The 22,129-nt window shown below is 44.3% G+C and overlaps 1 protein-coding gene across 4 annotated transcripts in view; it reads left to right on the forward strand.

The window, feature by feature from the left end:
• The window catches only part of LOC126108513 (coiled-coil domain-containing protein CG32809-like), a 626,816-nt gene that overhangs the window by 437,686 nt on the left and 167,001 nt on the right, over nucleotides 1-22,129 (forward strand). For 3 of the 4 annotated variants that reach the window (XM_049913780.1, XM_049913783.1, XM_049913781.1), the window contains one exon: nucleotides 9,473-10,287. In XM_049913780.1, the coding sequence (XP_049769737.1) occupies nucleotides 9,473-9,740 (268 nt within the window). In that variant the 3' untranslated portion in view covers nucleotides 9,741-10,287. Of the gene's footprint in view, nucleotides 1-9,472; nucleotides 10,288-22,129 lie in introns of those variants that run through there. The other variant, XM_049913782.1, reaches the window with a different exon arrangement.

The raw sequence follows: 22,129 nt of genomic DNA on the forward strand, positions 1-22,129 counted from the left end.
CGACTGAAATGTGCAGGAGCTCCATCGTGCACGAACCACATGTTGTGTCGTACTTGTAAAGGCACATGTTCTAGCAGCACAGGTAGAGTATCCTGAAATCATGATAACGTGCTCCATTGAGCGTAGGTGGAAGAACACGGGGCCCAATCGAGACATCACCAACATTGCCTGCCCAAACGTTCACAGAAAATCTGTGTTGATGACGTGATTGCACAATTGCGTGCGGATTCTCGTCAGCCCACACATGTCGATTGTGAAAATTTACAATTTGATCACGTCGGAATAAAGCCTCATGCGTAAAGAGAACATTTGCACTGAAATGAGCATTGACACATTGTCGGATGAACCATTCGCAGAAGTGTACCCGTGGAGGCCAATCAGCTGCTGATAGTGCCTGCACACGCTGTACACGGTACGGAAACAAATGGTTCTCCCGTAGAACTCTCCATACAGTGACGTGGTCAACGGTATCTTGCACAGAAGCAACTTCTCTGACGCTGACATTAGGGTTATCGTCAACTGCACGAAGAATTGCCTCGTCCGTTGCAGGTGTCATCGTCGTTCTAGGTCTTCCCCAGTCGCGAGTCACAGGCTGGAATGTTCCGTGCTCCCTAAGACGCCGATCAATTGCTTCGAACGTCTTCCTGTCGGGACACCTTCGTTCTGGAAATCTGTCTCGATACAAGCGTACCGCGCCACGGCTATTGCCCCGTGCTAATCCGTACATCAAATGGGCATCTGCCAACGCCGCATTTGTAAACATTGCACTGACTGCAAAACCACGTTCGTGATGGACACTAACCTGTTGATGCTACGTACTGATGTGCTCGGTGCTAGTACTGTAGAGCAATGAGTCGCATGTCAACACAAGCACCGAAGTCAACATTACCTTCCTTCAATTGGGCCAACTGGCGGTGATTCGAGGAAGTACAGTACATACTCACGAAACTAAAATGAGCTATAACATGGAAATTAAGCGTTTCCGGACACATGTCCACATAACATATTTTCTTTCTTTGTGTGTGAGGAATGTTTCCTGAAAGTTTGGCCGTACCTTTTTGTAACACCCTGTATATCCCGCCAGCGTTCGGTCAGTGACGTGTGAAAAAGCTGCGTGCGTTAGTTCCAGTTCGTCTGACAGCTTAACAGTCTTGTTACTTCTCGGCCCAAATCCCGTAACTTGGCTCCAAATCAGCTCTGATGGGTTCATATTATAATGGTACAGTGTACCAACGTAAAAATGCAGCAGATGTATGGTTTGCTTGATTCTGTGAAAATAATTGTTTTTCATCTTTCTACGACACTTATCTACATCTGTGGTATAAAACGATGAACATAGTCCAAATAAAGAGGATTTGGTTTTTCATTTTTGCCTTAAAAATGAAATTATTTTATTTTTAATTTAAGCAACTTCTGTGGACAGTTTTTCATAAAACATCGATAATTAAGAATTCGTATTTTAAGTAAAAACAAGAATTTCGCGCGCAATATATAATTAGAAACAAGAAGCCGTGCATTATTCATAAAAAAATGATGATGAATTTTCTAATTACGAGATGTAGGTGTTTCAAATTGAACGAGAAAAAGAGTGGGAGTTTGGAGACTTGAACCAACAAACATGTAATTAGAAAATGGTCATCGATCCAATACGCTACCGACTGCACTGAAAGTACAGTGCCAATATGAGTGTAATTTTTATTACTTACAGTCGTTGGAAAAATTTCGAATTTATGAAAAACGTTAAGAATAGCCTATTTCTCGGCAGTTCTTAACCGTTTTCCACACGCGTGCTTCACTACAAAGCAGGAAGCAGCCTCTGCAATTTTCATACTGCGCATCAACAGCGCGACCATCAGAGCACAACGCTGCAGAGGCCCTGACTGTACACGACTTTTGAAATAAAAAGAACTACGTAGCCAAAGCGTGATTAAGGAAAACGTTGATGGCTGTTAATACATTTAAATTTGTTAAAGTTTCATTTAATGTAACTTAGTAATATCTAATACGTAAGTAGGACCTACTTCCAAAAGCCTAACAACACCAGTGTATATGTGCTACGGTTTCGGACCAATCATCGGGTTTGTATTTGTTTACATCAGGTTTATTCTTATGATGAACGTATAATAATCTAGTGAAAGGCGCCATAGTTGCTCTGAAAATTTCGCGCTTAATCATGTTAATAACGTACTTACACATGTTAATAACGTACGCATAAAAATGGGTTGTTGTTTGTTGTTGTTGTCTTCAGTCCTGAGACTGGTTTGATGCAGCTCTCCATGCTGGGTTACTAATCTTAAATTGCACTAAAAAACTCTGTAGATCTGTATTTTTCAGGCAGCGTACGCAGAATTGCAACATAGCTTAAGCCTCGTTAAATGTCCGTAGAAATATTTGTCCATTGCACCACGAGCGTAAAAGAGAAATGGAAAAACCCTTATCCAAGATGTCTGGTTGGTGGTGGAATGTTCTACTCGGATAATTCCCCAGTTTTGGACGTAACCTACGTGACTGCTTTACCAACAGCGATTTTATATTCCAGAAAATCACAAAATTAGAAGTAACCAATACTGCAGTCAAGGAATCTGTATTTTGTCCCGTCTCCATAATACTTCCATTGCAGATCCAATGAATGTAAATCAATTTCAATTTAGTGACTTTAAGCGATAATGTTGCAAATTAAAGATTTTGGAGACAATATTAATAGTAAAATCAGGCTTTTTGCAGATCATGCAGTTATCGCCACTTATCGAGTTTTGGGGGACAAAGTTTTCGAAAATATTTTTTCTCACCTTTTGATCATTTAGACTATGTTGATCTCTAAGATGTTATTTATTTTCATCCCCAATAAACAGTTTTTAATATATCGAGAGAAAAAAATTTAATGACAATTTTTTTCTCATTTTTTGACCTGACCACGAATGTTAATTGCAAAAATCATTGAAGCTAAATCGTAGCACATCAAAGCACTCGGATAAAATCGCCTCATTCAGTTTACACTAAAGTCAAATAACAGTGTAGTTAAGTGTTATTTCGGTGTTTGTTCTGTGCGGTTGTTCTACTAACTCGTAATGACTAGAATTTCCCCTGATGTTACGTTGTTGTATTGTTACATTTTGATTAAATGACAATATGCTGTTTCACTGTTTCAAAACCGATGAAAAATATGTCATATTCGTGATGAGCATAGTCAAATTGACGATGATCGGTAAAAAATCAGAGATTTCATGGGTGTCCCCCAAAACTCGGTAAGTGCCCAGCTATTTATAATGAAGTGCTACATGAGAGAAGCTAAATAAATATTCAGTCAGATCTTCATAAGATTTCAAAGTGGTGCAGAGATTGGTAACTTGCTCTAAATGTTCATAAATGTAAAATTTTGCACTTCACAAAACAAAAACAAAAAAACACAATATCCTATGACTATAATATCCATGAGTCTGTTGGAATCGGACGACTCACACAAATACCTACATGTAACACTGTGTTGGGATATGAAATGGAATTGTCACATAGGTTCAGTCGTGGGTAAAGCATGTGGTGGACTTCGGCTTATTGACAGAATACTGGGGAACTGCAATCAGTCTACAAAAGAGATTGCTTACAAATCAGTCTTGCGATGCATCCTAGAATATTGCTCAAGTGTGTGAGACCCGTACCAGAGAGGCCTAGCAGGGGATATTGAACGTATACACAGATGGGCAGCACGAATGATCACATGTTAGTTTAATCCGTGTGAGAATGTTAGAGAGACATTGAAGGAACTGAACTGGCAGACTCTTGAGAAAGTCTACTAACAAAGTTTCAATGATTTAAATGATTACTCTAGTGATATACTACAACCCCCTACGTATCGCCCATATAGGGATAGTGAGATAAGATTAGAATAATTAATACACGGCCGGCCGCAGTGGCCGTGCGGTTAAAGGCGCTGCAGTCTGGAACCGCAAGACCGCTACGGTCGCAGGTTCGAATCCTGCCTCGGGCATGGATGTTTGTGATGTCCTTAGGTTAGTTAGGTTTAACTAGTTCTAAGTTCTAGGGGGCTAATGACCTCAGCAGGTGAGTCCCATAGTGCTCAGAGCCATTTGAACCAAGCCAATTAATACACGCACAGAGGCAATCAAACACTCATTCTTCCCGCGCTCCATACGTGAATGGAACTGGAAGAAATTCAAGTAACCGCTTCAGTGCTACGTACCCTTTGCCATGCACCTCACAGCGGTTTGCAGAGTTTATATGTAGATGTGGATAATAATTTACAGAAAATAAGAAACGAAAACGAATTTCACAAAATGCTAAAACCACAGAGTTCACAACACACAACTATCAGAGATGTTACCTTACAAGGAGAAACAGCCAATATCGCAGTCAAAGAGCGTCTTTGAATAAATTCCGTGAAATTATCGTAATGCAGACTACAGTAAATATTGAATGTTCTGCAAAAATTAGGGTAACTGCTGTATTTCACATTGTCAAATTTAGGTTGTAACACAAAGACAGATGTCATCATCAAGCTGAGGGAAGATAACCTGGACATTCACTTGAAACTGGGTGTTCATTACGTTTGAACTCATCTGCAGGCACCGCAAGAGAAAATATTCGCTCCATCGCGCACGGGCTTGTTACAGAACAATTTCTTGCAATTTCCAATTCACTGCACGCACATCCACAAGATTTGCCTGTTAAAAAAACCAACGCTTTTCGCTTTTCTCCGAACAAGAATGAGGAACAGTGACAAACTTTTAATTGTTACCTCGAAAAAAATCGAGCTGCAGTCATAAAACGTAGTGGTGGAGCTGGCCCTTATCCACATATTCACCCTTCAGTACGACGCAATTATCTCAACGACGCATGAGTTGGTGGAAATCTAAGTTGTAAAAATCTGCATTCTTGCTAATCATGAAACGTTCCAATTCGAAAATCAGCTCGTCGTCACACTGGAAATGCCTTCCACGCAATAGTTTCCTCATCCAATTGGTGCAAACGGCTCTGAGCACTATGGGACAACATCTGAGGTCATCAATCCACTAAGAACTACACTACTGGCCATTAAAATTGCTACACCAAGAAGAAATCCAGATAATAAAGGGTATTCATTGGACAAATATATTATGCTAGAACTGACATGTGATTACATTTTCACGCAATTTGGGTGCATAGATCCTGAGAAATCAGTGCCCAGAACAACCACCTCTGGCCGTAATAACGGCCTTGATACGCCTGGGCATTGAGTTAAACAGAGCTACATTTCAGCAGGATAATGCACGACCGCGTGTTGCAGGTCCTGTACGGGCCTTTGTGGATGGAGAAAATGTTCGACTGCTTCCCTGGCCAGCACATTCTCCAGATTTCTCACCAATTGTAAACGTCTGGTCAATGGTGGCCGAGCAACTGGCTCGTCACAACACGCCAGTCACTACTCTTGATGAACTGTGGTATCGTGTTGAAGCTACATGGGCAGCTGTACCTGTACACGCCATCCAAGCTGTGTTTGACTCAATGCCCAGGCGTATCAAGGCCGTTACTATGGCCAGAGGTGGTTGTTCTGGGTACTGATTTCTCAGGATCTAAGCACCCAAACTGCGTGAAAATGTAATCACATGTCAGTTCTAGTAAAATATATTTGTCCAATGAATACCCTTTTATCATCTGCATTTCTTGTTGGTGTAGCAAATTTAATGGCCAGTAGTGTAATATCGTGCCCGGTGTAGTGCAGCGACCCAACATGGGATGGACTCAATCTCTTGGAAGTCCCTTGCAGAAATAATGATCCATGCTGCCTCTACAGCCATCCATAATCGCGAAGGTGTTGCCAGCGCAGGATTTTGCGCACGGACTGACCTCTAGATTATGTCCCACAGATGTTGGATACAACTCACGTCGGACGCTCTGGGTTTCCAAATCATTAGCTCGAACTCCAAACCAATCGCAATCAGTTGTGGCCCAGGTGACATGGCGCATTGCCACCCATAAAAATCCCACCGTTGTTTGGGTACATGAAGTCCACGAATGGCTACAAATGGTGTCCAACCAGCCGAACATGACCATTTCCAGTCAATGATCGGTTCAGTTGGGCCAGAGGACCATACCATGTAAACACAGCCCACTCCATCGTGCAGCGACCACCAGCCTGCACAGTGCCAGTGTCCGTGACACCCAGCTATCAGCTCTCTCCTGGTCAAATCTGTACTCATGTGACCAGTCCACGGTTTTCCAGTCGTCTAGGGTCGAACCCATTTGGTCACGAGACCAGCAGAGGCGCTGCAGGTGATGTCGTGCTGTTAGCAAAGGCACTCGCGTCGCCGTCTGCTGCCACAGCCCGTTAACGCCAAATTTTGCCACACTGTCCTAAGTGCCGCATTGATTTCTGCTGCATTTCACGCAGTGTTGCTTGTCTGTTAGTACTCACGACTATACGCAGACACCGCTGCTCTCGGTCGTTAAGTGAAGACCATCGGCCACTGCGTTGTCCGTGGTGAGAGGTGATGCCTGAAATGTGGTATTCTCGGCACGTTCTTGACACTGTGGATCTCGCAATATTGCCGGCCGGGGTGGCCGAGCGGTTCTAGGCGCTACAGTCTGGAACCGCGCGACCGCTACGGTCGCAGGTTCGAATCCTGCCTCGGGCATGGGTGTGTGTGATGTCCTTAGGTTAGTTGCGTTTCAGTAGTTCTAAGTTCTAGGGGACTGATGACCTCAGTAATTGAGTCCCATAGTGATCAGAGCCATTTGAACCATTTTTTTGATCTCGCAATATTGAATTCTCTAACGATTTCCGAAATTGAAAGTCCCATGCGTCGAGCTCCCACTACCATTCCGCGTTCAGAGTCTGTTATTTCCTATCGTGTGGCTATAATGTTGCGGGGAAACTTTTGGCATTTGTCCCCTCAGTAAAAATAACAGCTCCGCCAATGCACTGCTCCTTTATACCTTGTGAACGCGATACTACCGCCGTCTATATATCACTATCAAAAATGGTTCAAATGGCTCTGAGCACTATGGGACTTAACATCTCAGGTCATCAGTCCCCTACAACTTAGAACTACTTAAACCTAACTAACCTAAGGACATCACACACATCCATGCCCGAGGCAGGATTCGAACCTGCGACCGTAGCAGTCGCACCGAACCGGACTGAGCGCCTAGAACCGCGAGACCACCGCGGCCGCCTATATCACTATCCCCCGACCTTTGTCAGTTGTGTGTACATCTACATCTGCATCTAGATTTATACTCCGCAAGCCACCCATCGGTGTGTGGCGGAGGGCACTTTACGTGCCACTGTCATTACCTCCCTTTCCTGTTCCAGTCGCGTATGGTTCGCGGGAAGAACGACTGCCGGAAAGCCTCCGTGCGCGCTCTAATCTGTCTAATTTTACTTTCGTGATCTCCTCGGGAGGTATAAGTAGGGGGAAGCAATATATTCGATACCTCATCCAGAAACGCACCCTCTCGAAACCTGGACAGCAAGCTACTCCGCGATGCAGAGCGCCTCTCTTGCAGAGTCTGCCAATCGAGTTTGCTAAACATCTCCGTAACGCTATCACGGTTACCAAATAACCCAGTGACGAAACGCGCCGCTCTTCTTTGGATCTTTTCTATCTCCTCCGTCAACCCGATCTGGTACGGATCCCACACTGATGAGCAATACTCAAGTATAGGTCGAACGAGTGTTTTGTAAACCACCTCCTTTGTTGATGGACTACATTTTCTAAGGACTCATGAGATTGGCTCCATACCCGTACAGGTCTATCCGTCCACCAGCGTGAACAGTCCCCTGCTGACAAGCAGCGTCCATCGATTCATGAGATTGTCTCCGTATCCATACAGGTCCATCCGTTCACCATCTTGAACAGTCCCCTGCTGACATGCAGTGTCCATCAATTCATGAGATTCTCTCCATACCCGTACATGTCCATCTGTCCACCAGCTTGAACAGTCCCCTGCTGATAAGCAGCGTCCATCAATTCATGAGATTGGCTCCATACCCGTACAGGTCAATCCGTCCATCAGCTTGAACAGTCCCCTGCTGACAAGCAGCGTCCATCGATTCATGAGATTGTCTCCACATCCATACAGGTCCATCCGTCCACCAGCTTGAACAGACCCCTGCTGACATGCAGTGCCCATCGATTCATGAGATTATCTCCATACCCGTACATGTCCATCTGTCCACCAGCTTGAACAGTCCCCTGCTGATAAGCAGCGTCCATCAATTCATGAGATTATCTCCATACCCGTACATGTCCATCCGTCCATCAGCTTGAACAGTCACCTGCTGACATCAGCGTCGATCGATTCATGAGATTGTCTGCATACCTGTACATGTCCATCCGCTTGATACTATTTGAAGCGAGACTCGTCCGACCAGGCAACATGTTTCCAGTCGTCAACACTCCAATGTTGGTGTTGACTGTCCCCGGCGAGGCGTAAAGCTTTGTGTCACGCAGTCATCAAGATGGCACCAGTGGGCCTTCGATTCTGAAAGCCCATATCGATGATGTTTCGTTGAATGGTTTGCACGCTGACACTTGTTGAAGGCCCAGCGTTGAAATCTGAAGCGTCCGCAGCTCGTGGTCGTGCGGTAGCGTTCTCGCTTCCCATGCCCGAGTTCCCGGGTTCGATTCGCGGCGGGGTCAGGGATTTTCTCTGCCTCGTGATGACTGGGTGTTGTGTGATGTCCGTAGGTTAGTTAGGTTTAAGTAGTTCTGAGTTCTAGGGGACTGATGACCATAGATGTTAAGTCCCATAGTGCTCAGAGCCATTTGAACCATTTTGAAATCTGAAGCAATTTTCGGAAGGGTAGCACTTCTATCACATTGAACGATTCTCTTCAGTCGTAGTTGGGTTGGGTTGTTTTGGGGAAGGAGACCAGACAGCGAGGTCATCGGTCTCATCGGATTAGGGAAGGACGGGGAAGGAAGTCGGCCGTACCCTTTCAAAGAAACCATCCCGGCATTTGCCTGGAGCGATTTAGGGAAATCACGGGAAACCTAAATCAGGATGGCCGGGCGCTGGATTGAAACGTCGTCCTCCCGAATGCGAGTCCAGTGTCTAACCACTGCGCAACCTCGCTCGTCAGTCGTAGTTAGTCCCATTCTTGTAGAATCTTTTTCCGACCGCAGCGGTTTCGGAGATTTCATGTTTTACTGGATTCCTGGTATTGACTCGTGAAATGATAGTACGGGAAAATCTCCACTTCATCGCCTCGGAGATGCTGTGCCCCATCGCTCGTGCGCCGACTGTAACACCACGTTCCAACTCACTTAAATCTTGATAACCTGCCATTGTAGCAGCAGTAACCGATCTAACAACTGCGCCAGACACTTGTCGTCTTATATAGGCGTTGCCGACCGCTCCGTCGTATTCTTCCTGTTTACATGTCTCTGTATTTGAATACGCATGCCTATACCAGTTTGTTTGGCGCCTCAGTGTGAATGTGATGCGTTTCAACGCTCGCTCCCGTCCTCAGGTCCCACCTGCGAGAGATCCGCGACCGGTCGGTGCTGCGGCTGTTCGAGGCGGCCGACGTGAACGGGGGCGTGCTGCCCGGTGCGGGGGTGGGCCTGGCCCCGCCCCCGCCGCCCTCCGCCTGGGACCAGGACCAGTCCTACTTCAGCGAGCCCGAGTTCGACTCCGACTACCACCACCAGCACATCCACAAGAGCAAGGTAGGCACTCAACAAGTGTCTCCACCCCAGAGCAGGCTTCACTCATACCCTGGTCCCGGTGGCTACTAGGGCCGAGGTCTTCGAGCAGTCACAGCGTGTCAACACCAGAGATAATCTACAGTGTTGCTATGAAAAGTGCTGTCTAGTCTGTTACATACTGCTTCAAAACTGGATTGTGTAGGACAATTTCAAAAGGTTTTGACTGGGCTTTTGAAATGTGATTATATCAAGGTAAGTACTGGAGTAAGATAATGTGATTGTGACCTATAGGTACTGTAGCGGTGTGTGAGCGAACTTTGAAAAGTGTAGGCAGCTCGGGAGATAAGGTGGGAATCCTGATTGCCTCAAGATGGGTCTCCGCCTTGGGGGTATAAGTTGGTGTTAAAGCGGCCACTGGAGATATTACGTGGCAGTGGCCATTGGAGCGTAGGTATTTTGAGATATGTGATGGGGCACAATTGTCAAGGCAGCCTTTGGATTGCATGATCACATCAAGGTCACCTTTCTCACAAGTGATCATTTCAGAAGCCTTCAAGGTCAGGGTGACCATTGGAGCATGAGTGCATTACAGTCCCATTTGTGCCACAAACACCAGACATTGAGCAGTACGATTGTGTCAGAGTGATGTGTGGTGAATGTGATCGTCTCAGCTGGGCTGTGAAGTCTTGGAGCATAGCTTATAACTGTTTTAGCTGGGACTTTAAGGTGTTCAGATATCTTTTGGGTGTATCCTTATGTCAAGGTGGTTTCTGTAGAGAGTGAACCCTACAAGGCTGTCTAGCTAATATCATTATAATGTACAGATAAACACCACAGATAGCGGATTATTTGCTTCATTCTTAGTTTCACTCTACAAACAAGAGCATCTCTAGTTATTCATTGCCCTGATGGCAACCCACTAAAAGTTCGAAGTTCCTCTCAGCATTATCTTCAACAAAAAGTTGGGATGAACACACCACAGACCAGCTAGACATGATCACACTTCGCAGGTGTTTATTATGTCAGGGAAGCTACGTATAGTCTGATCACCTTTGGAGAGTGTCATAGTGTAAAGTCAGTTTTTGGGGAATGTGACATTGTCATTGTGGACTTTGGAAGTAGTGATCATATCAGGGTGGCTATTCAGTCATATATAAGGGGGATTCAAAAAGAAACGACCTGGAAGCAAAATTACAAAAACCAGTACCTGTATGTCAGATGTATTGACCTTGGCTGTTGAGACACTTGTCCCACTGTGATCCAAGGCGGTGAATGGTTGTCTCTTAAAATTCCCAGGGCTGCGATGTTAACCAGTTCCCCAGCTCGACGTCGTCGTCCGAGGTGTCTCGTTTGCCCCTCACAGCCTTTTTAAGGGAACCAAAAATTTCGTAATCACAGGGAGAGAGGTCCGGACTGTATGGAGGGTGGCCGAGCACCGCCCACTTGAATTTCTGCAGTAGTGCCGCGACTGTGTTGGCTGTATAGGGTTTTGCATTGTTGTGGAGCAGAATGACCCCACAGGTGAGATTGCCTGGTCGTTTTGATTTGATCGCTTGGCGAAGGGTGGTCAAGATTTGCGATTAACGCAGGGCATTCCCTGTTGTCCCTGTGATTGCGCCATTTTTGGTCCCCTTAAAAAGGCTCTGAGGGAGAAACGATTCACCTCGGACGACGATGTCCAGCTGTACACGCAGAACTGGTTAAAATTTCAGCCCCGGGAATATTATGAGACAGCCATTCACCGCCTTGTGTCATAGTGGAACAAGTTTCTCAACAGCCAGGGTCAGTACTTCTAACATACAGGTACTGGTTTCTGTAACTATGCCTCTGGCTCGTTTCTTTTTGAACGCCCGTTATATATAACATTGTACCCATTTGGACATGAGTGTCTCAAGGCTGCTTAGGGGAGGGGATTAAATCACAGTAACCTTTGTAGAGCACGACCATGTCAAAGCGACATTTTGTGGAGGTGACCATATCAAAGCACCCTTTAAATGTAGAGATTATGTACAGGTGGTATTTGCAACATGGGTGTTTCATGGTATCAGTTAAAAGATGGTGATGTTAAGACAGTGATTGGGATGTATGTTGGTGTCAAGGTGGTCTGTGGTGAATGTGGTCATGTCAACTGGCCTTTTGGGACCGTGCCTATGTGGCCTTCAAAGCATGGGTATATTAAGGTGCCAACTGGGACGTTATGGTGCTTAGGTCACCTTGGTGGAGTACAGTTATGGCAAATGGTCTCTGTATAGTGTGATCTTGTCGAGGCAGTCTTTTGGCGAGTTATATCAGTGTGGCTTTTGGGTTAATTATCATGTTAATATTGCTGCCGAACCATGAGTGTGCTGTAATGTCCATTAAGACACGAGAATGTCAGGGCAGCATTTGGGGAGTCAGTTGTATCCTGGTATCCTGGTAGTCTTTATAGAGTGTGATCATGTCAAGGTGACCTTTGGCAAATATGACTATGTAGCAACACTTTTTGGGTGTCATTTGTAATATGTGGTTATGTGAAGACGATTCTCGTATGTCTTAGGGTGCTTTTTGTAAACCATCGTATCTTGTTGGCCTACAATGTTTGTGATCTTGTTAAATCGACCTTTGAAGAGTTTGGAGCTGACGATTCTAAAATGAGTTTTTCAGTGTACTGTCCGGAACATAGTGGTGTCTGTGTAGTCAGTGGAGAGAGTAATTGTAACAGGATGGCCTTTGCAGAGTGTGGTCGTAGCAACAAGAACTTTGGAGTGCGAAAGAATAATACAGCCTTCTGAGTGTGTGTCGACTGACATAATCTTGTATGTGCGTTCTTGAGAGTGACTGTATTATATCATTATTTTAGACTGGACCACCCAGTTATGGTACTGTGATTTGGGTAGAGGTGGGAGAAAAACATAAGGTGTTGAAATTTCGTTTGTTATTTGTGCAGTCATGTTTTTCTTGCGTAAAATATTGAAAGTAACCAATTTTTGGAATGTTTCTCTTATGAAAGGGTACTTCGAGCTGTTTTGATGACGGGCAAATATATGTGTTAATTGTAGTTTTATTTAAAATGAGGCAAAATAGGTTAAGGGTATTTGGTAACATATTCCATATACTTGAAGACTACTCTATCGACTTCCAAAATGTATCTGAAGTAATGGCTTTAGATGTAGCAGTGTGTTCAACCTGGAACATACATTGTTTTTTCCGCCTACCTTGGTTTGGAAGCCAGCATGGATTGAATGTTTTGTCATCTGCTGAAGCGACAAATTATGATAAATTTTTATTTTCTTTTTTCTGTATATTGCTTCTTTATGAGTTTGTATTTCTATCTAGTTACAATAAACATACATATTTTTCTTTGAACTACACTTTTACAGCTTTTTTTTTTTACAACAAATGTCTCCATTCTCTACTGTCAGCGACTGTTTCCAGTACCAAGTTCAATGTTGAATTTGTTGCTCTGTTTCGTCAAGTGGAACAGGGGTACTTTTTAAAAACTAATAACAAGACCTATATCTGCTTTAGAGCAACGGCGATTTCGAACTGTGTGTTTTCTCTTCTCAATACACGTTTCTTTGGGAAACAATTTTTCATGTAATTGCTCCCTGTCAATCTAGTTTCTCTGGTCGTAAAGTGACTACGAAAAAAAGTTAACCTAAAGAAACGTTGTACCAGTTACGATATTTATATTATTTCAACTAACTACAACATTACAGATTAAAGAAACTAATTCCAAGGAGTAAAGTCTTCTTTCAACACGTGCTTTAGTTTTTCAGTTCATTATCATTGAAACAAGGCGACAACTAATTTAATGTAAAATGCGAACCACACGATATTTCGAGGAAAATATTTGGAAGTACTAATTTGGTACGATTTCCTTTCTTAAGTCATTGAGTACATCCCGTCTGCATCGGGGAAAAGTTTTCGCATGTTATACAAAACTTGACTTTTACACTTGCTCTGCGATTAAAATTCCCTCATACCTCTATAGAGTTACTTGCATAGCTTTTATGTTTGCAACAGATTTATATTTGTTTTTGGATAACTTCTGTCTTGAGCAAACACATTTTTCTTCTTCTTTACCAAGACTTGCTTTGCTAAAGTTACAGAATCTTCAGTGCTATTTTTTTTTTTTAATTTGGTTTGTTAAATGACAGGAAAAACTGCTTTTTACAGTCTGTACATAAGGAATTGCAGTTTTCGAATAAGATATTCACAAATATAAAACTAAAAAATTTTAATACTTTAACAGATGTTGTGGTTTCTGCTGCTTTCAGTACTTCGTAACTTAGCTGTTATTCTTTTACAGTATAGCATCTACAGCCATAATACAGAAATACGATATTGCAGTGCGGGTGTTATTTTGATTACGATGCAATGTTCCTTCGGCGACCACAGCCATTACGATACACATCAAATGAACTCGCAATTGCGAATAAGGACTACCACCACCTGTAGAATTGAATGTTGTTGTTGTTGTGGCCTTCAGTCCTGAGACTGGTTTGATGCAGCTCTCCATGCTACTCTATCCTGTGCAACCTTCTTCATCTCTCAGTACCTACTGCAACCTACATCCTTCTGTATCTGTTTAGTGTATTCATCTCTTGGTCTCCCTCTACGATTTTTACCCTCCACGCTGCCCTCCAATACTAGATTGGTGATCCCTTGATGCCTCAGAACATGTCCTACCAACCGATCCCTTCTTCTAGTCAAGTTGTGCCACAGACTTCTCTACTCTCCAATCCTATTCAATACCTCCTCATTAGTTATGTGATCTACTCATCCAATCTTCAGCATTCTTCTATAGCACCACATTTCAAAAGCTATTCTCTTCTTGTCCAAACTATTTATCGTCCATGTTTCACTTCCATACATGGCTACATTCCATACAAATACTTTCAGAAACGACTTCCTGACACTCAAATCTATACTCGATGTTAACAAATTTCTCTTCTTCAGAAACGCTTTCCTTTTGCTCCCCAAATAGCAAAACTCCTTTAGTACTTCAAGTGTCTCATTTCCTAATCTAATTCCCTCAGCATCACCCGATTTAATTCGACTACATTCCATTATCCTCGTTTTGCTTTTGTTGATGTTCATCTTATATCCTCCTTTTAAGACACTGTCCATTCCGTTCAACTGCTCTTCCAAGTCCTTTGCTGTCTCTGACAGAATTACAATGTCATCGGCGAACCTCAAAGTTTTTATTTCTTCTGCATGGATTTTAATACCTACTCCAAATTTTTCTTTTCTTTCCTTCACTTCTTGTTCAATATACAGATTGAATAACATCGGGGACAGGCTATCACCCTGTCTCACTCCCTTCCCAACCACTGCTTCCCTTTCGTGTCCCTCGACACGACAACGTCAATGAAAATTTGTGCCGGACCCAGACTCTCACGCGTGTTTCCCGCTTATGGCAACCGATCGCCTTACCAGCTGGCTAGCCGAGCAAGCGAATTTCAATTAAAATGTCTCGCCTCTACGGGAATATGCGTAATGGATGTACGAGTGCAGGTTGTAGAGACTTGGTTGACATCGTATGGAAATTTGGGTCTGGCCGTGGGGTTGCTCAATAATCAAATGGTAAGGCTACCACTTGCTATAAGCGGGAAATCCGGATTCGGATCGTCATTCCATTATACAGCTGATGGTTGTACATAGTGACAATCGCGAATACATTTCATGTATACAGGGTGATCCATAGATCGTGACCGGGCCAAATATCTCACGAAATAAGCACCAAACGAAAAAACTACCAAGAACGAAACTCGTCTAGCTTGAAGGAGGAAACCAGATGGCGCTATGGTTGACCCGCTAGATGGCGCTGCCATAGGTCAGACGGATATCATCTGCGTTTTTTTTTAAATAGGAACCCCCATTTTTATTACATATTCGTGAAGTACGTAAAGAAACACGAATGTTTTAGTTGGACCACTTTTTTTCGCTTTGTGATAGATGGCGCTGTAATAGTCACAAACGTATAAGTACGTGGCGTCACGTACATTCCGCCAGTGCGGACGGTATTTCCTTCGTGGTACATTAGCCGTGTTAGAATGGACCGTTTACCAATTGCGGAAAAGGTCGATATCGTGTTGATGTACGGCTATTGTGATCAAAATGCCCAACGGGCGTGTGCTATGTATGCTGCTCGGTATCCTGGACGACATCATCCAAGTGTCCGGACCGTTCGCCGGATAGTTACGTTACTTAAGGAAACAGGAAGTGTTCACCCACGTGTGAAACGTCAACCACGACCTGCAGCAAATGATGATGCCCAAGTAGGTGTTTTCGCTGCTGTCGCGGCTGATCCGCACATCAGTAGCAGACAAATAGCGCGAGAATCGGGAATCTCAATAACGTCGGTGTTGAGAATGCTAGATCGACTGCACCCGTACCAGATTTCTATGCACCAGGAATTGCACGGCGACGACTTTGAACGTCGTGTATAGTTCTGCCACAGGGCACAAGAGAAATCACGGGACGATGACAGATCTTTTGCACACGTTCTTTTTAGCGATGAAGCGTCGTTCACCAACAGCGGTAACGTAAACCGGCATAATATGCACAATTGGGCAACGGAAAATCCACGATGGCTGCGACAAGTGGAACATCAGCGACCTTGGCGGGTTAATGTATGGTGCGGCATTATGGGAGGAAGGATAATTGGCTCCCATTTTATAGATGGCAATCTAAATGGTGCAATGTATGCTGATTTCCTACGTAATGTTCTACCGATGTTACTACAAGTTGTTTCACTGCATGACTGAATCGCGATGTACTTCCTACATGATGGGTGTCCGGCACATAGTTCGCGTGCGGTTGAAGCGGTATTGGATAGGATATTTCATGACAGGTGGATTGTTCGTCAAAACACCATACCGTGGCCCGCACGTTCACCGGATCTGACGTCCACGGATTTCTTTCTGTGGGGAAAGTTGAAGGATATTTGCTATCGTGATCCACCGACAACGTCTGACAACATAGGTCAGCGCTTTGTCAATGCATGTGCGAACATTACGGAAGGCGAACTACTCGCTGTTGAGAGGAATGTCGCTACACGTATTGCCAAATTCAATGAGGTTGACGGACATCATTTTGAACATTTATTGCATTGATGTGGTATTTACAGGTAATCATGCTGTAACAAATGGTTCAAACGGCTCTGCGCACTATTCGACTTGACTTCTAAGGTCATCAGTCGCCTAGAACTTAGAACTAATTAAACCTAACTAACCTAAGGACATCACACACATCTATGCCAGAGGCAGGATTCGAACCTGCGACCGTAGCGGTCGCTCGGTTCCAGACTGTAGCGCCTAGAACCGCACGGCCACTGCGGCCGGCCGCTGTAACACCATACGTTCTCAGAAATGATAATTGCACAAAGGTACATGTATCACATTGCAACAAAATAAAATGTTCAGACGTACCTACGTTCTGTATTTTAGTTTAAAAAACCTACCTGTTCGTCTAAAATTGTGAGCCATATGTTTGTGACTATTACAGCGCCATCTATCACAAAGCGAAAATAGTGGTCCAACAAAAACATACATATTTCTTCACGTACTACACGAATATGTAATAAAAAATGGGAGTTCCTGTTAAAAAGAAAAACGGAGTTGATATCGGTTTGACCTATGGCAGCGCCATGTAGCGGGCCAACCACAGCGCCATCTGGTTTCCCTCTTCAAGCTAGCGAGTAGTTTTAGTTTTTTCGTTTGATGCTTATTTCGTGAGATATTTGGCCTGGTCACGATCAATGGGCCACCCTGTATGATATATAAAAGTTATTTACGTGGAAAGTTGCGCCTGGAATTTTCATACTATACGTGAAAAATAAACACCCTCTAATAGAAGACCTTTCACTACACCTTAGCTTCTGCCACTAAATTCACTGCCGTACTCAACAACAATGTGTTCGCAGATTGTTTCATACTTTTAAAACAGCTTGATCTGTCGAACCAAGTAATACTTCTTTCCACATGTTTTTCGTTGGAACCAAATGCAGCGTAATGTTTCATCACTGTAATGAAGAAACCTTTACTGAAAATGATACAGTTAAGGTAAAGATTAATTGAACGGCATTCTAGAAGTCGTCTCCATGTAGACGCCACCACCAGTCGCCTACACTGAGATGTTGGTTTCAGTATAATGAGGTCATGCGACGCCTGTATTAACTGTGAGCTAAGTACACTGACGTAAAAAAAATCGCAGCGCCCAAAAATTATTCAGAACAAACAATACAGTTGAGAAGACACTAAGACCAGTCAGAAAAACCTCATACAAATTCAGAAACGCTGGAATGTATCAACTCACTTGCAACTCTTGTCAGGCCCACTACATCAAACAAGCAGAAATTTCCGAACGAGGTACACAGAGCACATGAGAGCTCTAAGAAGTGACGGTACACATATCTAACGAACATAACCCCACTAATATCGAAAACGATCTACGCATTCTGAGAAACAGCAACAGTCTGTACCGACAACTAACGACAGAAGAAAATTACCACATGCAAAAGGCTATAGTCGAAAGGAAAAATGTAATAAATGAAAACACAACAGTCTGCAACAACAAACTCTCTACCGCTCGGAGAAAACTGACCAAGGACACAGAACAGAAAGCACACACACGCAAAAGAACCACTTCCCCATCACACACAGACATAAATAATGAACAGAAGTCGTCGTAATTCGCGCTACAGTTTTTCACAGTCTCTCTCGCCACTTGCGATACCCCTCTCGCGACACACACTAACAGCAAGATGGCGTAATATTCTGGATCAGAAACAAAGTGAGAAAGTTTTGTTTTCCTGTGTAAAAAGCAGCCACACACCATCCAACGGACGTGAGTACACGAATAGCTAAGCAACAGCTAAATACACACCAAAATAACTGGTTTCCACAAAAGTACCACAACCCCAAGTGTATACTGCTGACATACGAAGTTCGCCTTGAGTATTTGTTTACTAACAGCCGCTCACATGGCTGCAGATGACATGATGTTCGCTAAGTAAAAAGACGGCAACAGAAAAAAGAGCACAGAAAATATGTCACAAACAGCGGCAATAATAGCTTAAAACGTGTTGTAACATACAATAAATAAGGTAGTATAAAAGTATCAATATAAGACTATATTTCAAAAGACGATTTGTAAAAATGTAATAATGTTTTACTGAGTTTGTACAACCATGCCATTTTCTGCGTGTTTTAGATTAAAAAACCCCACTGACGATGGTGATATCTGTCGCCGAAACTAGTTTTGGGATAATAAAGAAATAAACCAATAACACGGTGTTTTGCATCAAGGCGGACTCAATTTGTGATATTACTGTTTTTCTATGCAAACACGGACCAAATGGAAGAGTTCCAAGATAATATTATTGTTCTGGAATATCGTCTCAGTTATGTGACTGGATTTGCGATTTCCTGTCAGAAAGGTCACAGTTCGTAGTAATTGACGGAAAGTCATCGAGTAAAACGGAAGTGATTCCTGGCGTTCCCCAAGGTAGTGTTATGGGCCCTTTGCTGTTCCTTATCTATATCAACGATTTGGGAGACAATCGGAGCAGCCGTCTTCGGTTGTTTGTAGATGACGCTGTCGTCTATCGACTAATAAAGTCATCAGAAGATCAAAACAAACTGCAAAACGATTTAGAAAAAAATATCTGAACGGTGCGAAAAGTGGCAGTTGGCCCTAAATAACGAAAAATGTGAGGTCATCCAAATGAATACTAAAAGGAACTCCTTAAACTTCGTTTACTCGATAAATCAGTCTAATGTAAAAGCCGTAAATTCAACTAAATACCTAGGTACTACAATTACGAACAACTTAAATTGGAAGGAACAAACAGAAAATGTTATGGGGGAGGCTAACCAAAGGCTGCGTTTTATTGACAGGACACTTAGAAAATGTAACAGACCTACTAAGGAGACTGCCTACACTACGCTGGTCCGTCCACCTTTAGAATACTGCTGCGCGGTGTGGGATCCTTACCAGATAGGACTGACGCAGTACATCGAGAAAGTACAAAGAAGGGCAGCACGTTTTGTATTATCGCGAAATACGGGAGAGAGTGTCAGAGAAATGATACAGGATTACGGCTGGAAATCATTAAAAGAAAGGCGTTTTTCGTTGCGACGGAATTTTCTCACGAAATTGCAATCACCAACTTTCTCCTCCGAATGGTTCAAATGGCTCTGAGCACTATGGTACTTAACTTTTGAGTCATCAGTCACCTAAAACTTAGAACTACTTAAACCCAAGTAACCTAAGGACATCACACAGATCCATGCCCGAGGCAGGATTCGAACCTGCGACCGTAGCGGTCGGGCGGTTCTAAATGGCTCTGAGCACTATGGGACTTACCTGCTACGGTCATCAGTCCCCTAGAACTTAGAACTACTTAAACCTAACTAACCTAAGGACATCACACACACCCAGCCATCACGAGGCAGAGAAAATCCCTGACCCCGCCGGGAATCGAACCCGGGAACCCGGGCGTGGGAAGCGAGAACGCTACCGCACGTCGCGCGGCTCCAGACTGTAGCGCTTAGAACCGCTCGGCCACCCCGGCCGGCTCGTCCGAATGCGAAAGAATTTGGTGACACGGACCTACATAGGGAGAAAGGATCACCACGATAAAATAAGGGAAATCAGGGCTCGTGCGGAAAGATACAGGTGTTCGTTCTTTCCGCGCGCTATACGAGATTGGAATAACAGAGAACTGTGAAGGTGGTTCGATGAACCCTCTGCCAGGCACTTAAATGTGATTTGCAAAGTATCCATGTAGATGTAGATGTAGATGCTACTGGCGCGAAATTTGAATAGACATAATCTGTTGTAGAAACTACCTACCAACTTTTATGTCACACAACTTCTCATGGGTGTTGCAATTTTTTTTCCATTAGTGTTTTTAGCCTATAACAGAGTTACGAGAATTTTGCCACTAGCTCACGTGTTAGTCATCGGAAGAGAGTGCGCTGGGATGCCTGTTGCAGCCGGAGCACTTTCTGGCTGGCCTGCACCACGTGCGGGTACCGCGGGAGGAGGGGGGGGGCGACGTCAGGGGAGGGGGGTGGAATTTTGGGGTGAGTGGGAGGGGCGTGCTGCGGGGTGCAGCGACCGCTGGCGAGATGCCACCACCCCGGATCAATAGGGAATCCACCCCTCCGGCGCCTGATATTTCGGGGTTCGGTTGCACTGCGGCGTTGAGAGGGAGACCCAACTCCCGTAGTGGAAGTCGCCCTATCTCAGGACACAACCTCTCCTACTAAAATGTAGACTTTCACGGCCGGAAATATCATGTCTATTATAATTATCCGGGCTATTATGCCGTCGTCGGTTGATGAATTCTGTGGTGATTCCCAACGTTTCGTCTCCGACTGCGGGAGATATCGTCAAGGGGGTCCGTAGTTCGATGGAAGGTCCAACACACCCACTGGCTCGCTACTGACTGCCGCTGAATTCCGTGTCCGCGCGCTCCCGCGCCGCGGCGTGACGTCACGTGTTTTGGAAACGTCAGTGCAACTGGCCGCTGTCCGCTGCCGTCGATCGCCGTTGCCATCACCCAGTTACTTCTGTAAAATATCCGGGAGTATGCGTGCGGAACGATTTGAAGTGGAATGATCATATAAAATTAATTGTTGGTAAGGCGGGTGCCAGGTTGAGATTCATTGGGAGAGTCCTTAGAAAATGTAGTCCACCAACAAAGGAGGTGGCTTACAAAACACTCGTTCGAGCTATACTTGAGTATTGCGCATCAGTGTGGGATCCGTACCAGATCGGGTTGACGGAGGAGATAGAGAAGATCCAAAGAAGAGCGGCGCGTTTCGCCACAGGGTTATTTGGTAACCGTGATAGCGTTACGGAGATGTTTAGCAAACTCGAGTGGCAGACTCTGCAAGAGAGGCGCTCTGCATCGCGGTGTACCTTGCTCGCCAGGTTTCGAGAGGGTGCGTTTCTGGATGAGGTATCGAATATATTGCTTCCCCCTACTTATACCTCCCGAGGAGATCACGAATGTAAAATTAGAGAGATTAGAGCGCGCACGGAGGCTTTCAGACAGTCGTTCTTCCCGCGAACCATACGCGACTGGAACAGGAAAGGGAGGTAATGACAATGGCACGTAAAGTGCCCTCCGCCACACACCATTGGGTGGCTTGCGGAGTATAAATGTAGATGTAGATGTAGTGGACGGGTGGTACACGTCTTCTTCAACACCGGCATCCATATACCGTTTAATTTCACGCTATCCTCCTGTCGACTAAAATTATTAGGGTGTTTGGCGATTTCGATTGCCTCCCTGTAGAGCCTTTCGTAATATCCGCTCGTGGCCGCTAGGACTTGCGTCTCCTCGAAACGAATATTGTGGTTCCCTGGCTGGAAAGCATGCTCCGCAACAGCTGATCGTTCCGTTTCTCCTCTTCTACAATTGCCCTTGTGCTCTTCCAAACGTTTAGAAACAGAAGCGGGGTGTTATCAAGACGTTAGCG

This window comes from Schistocerca cancellata, chromosome 11 (genome assembly GCF_023864275.1).
Source record: "Schistocerca cancellata isolate TAMUIC-IGC-003103 chromosome 11, iqSchCanc2.1, whole genome shotgun sequence".
Taxonomy (NCBI): domain Eukaryota; kingdom Metazoa; phylum Arthropoda; class Insecta; order Orthoptera; family Acrididae; genus Schistocerca; species Schistocerca cancellata.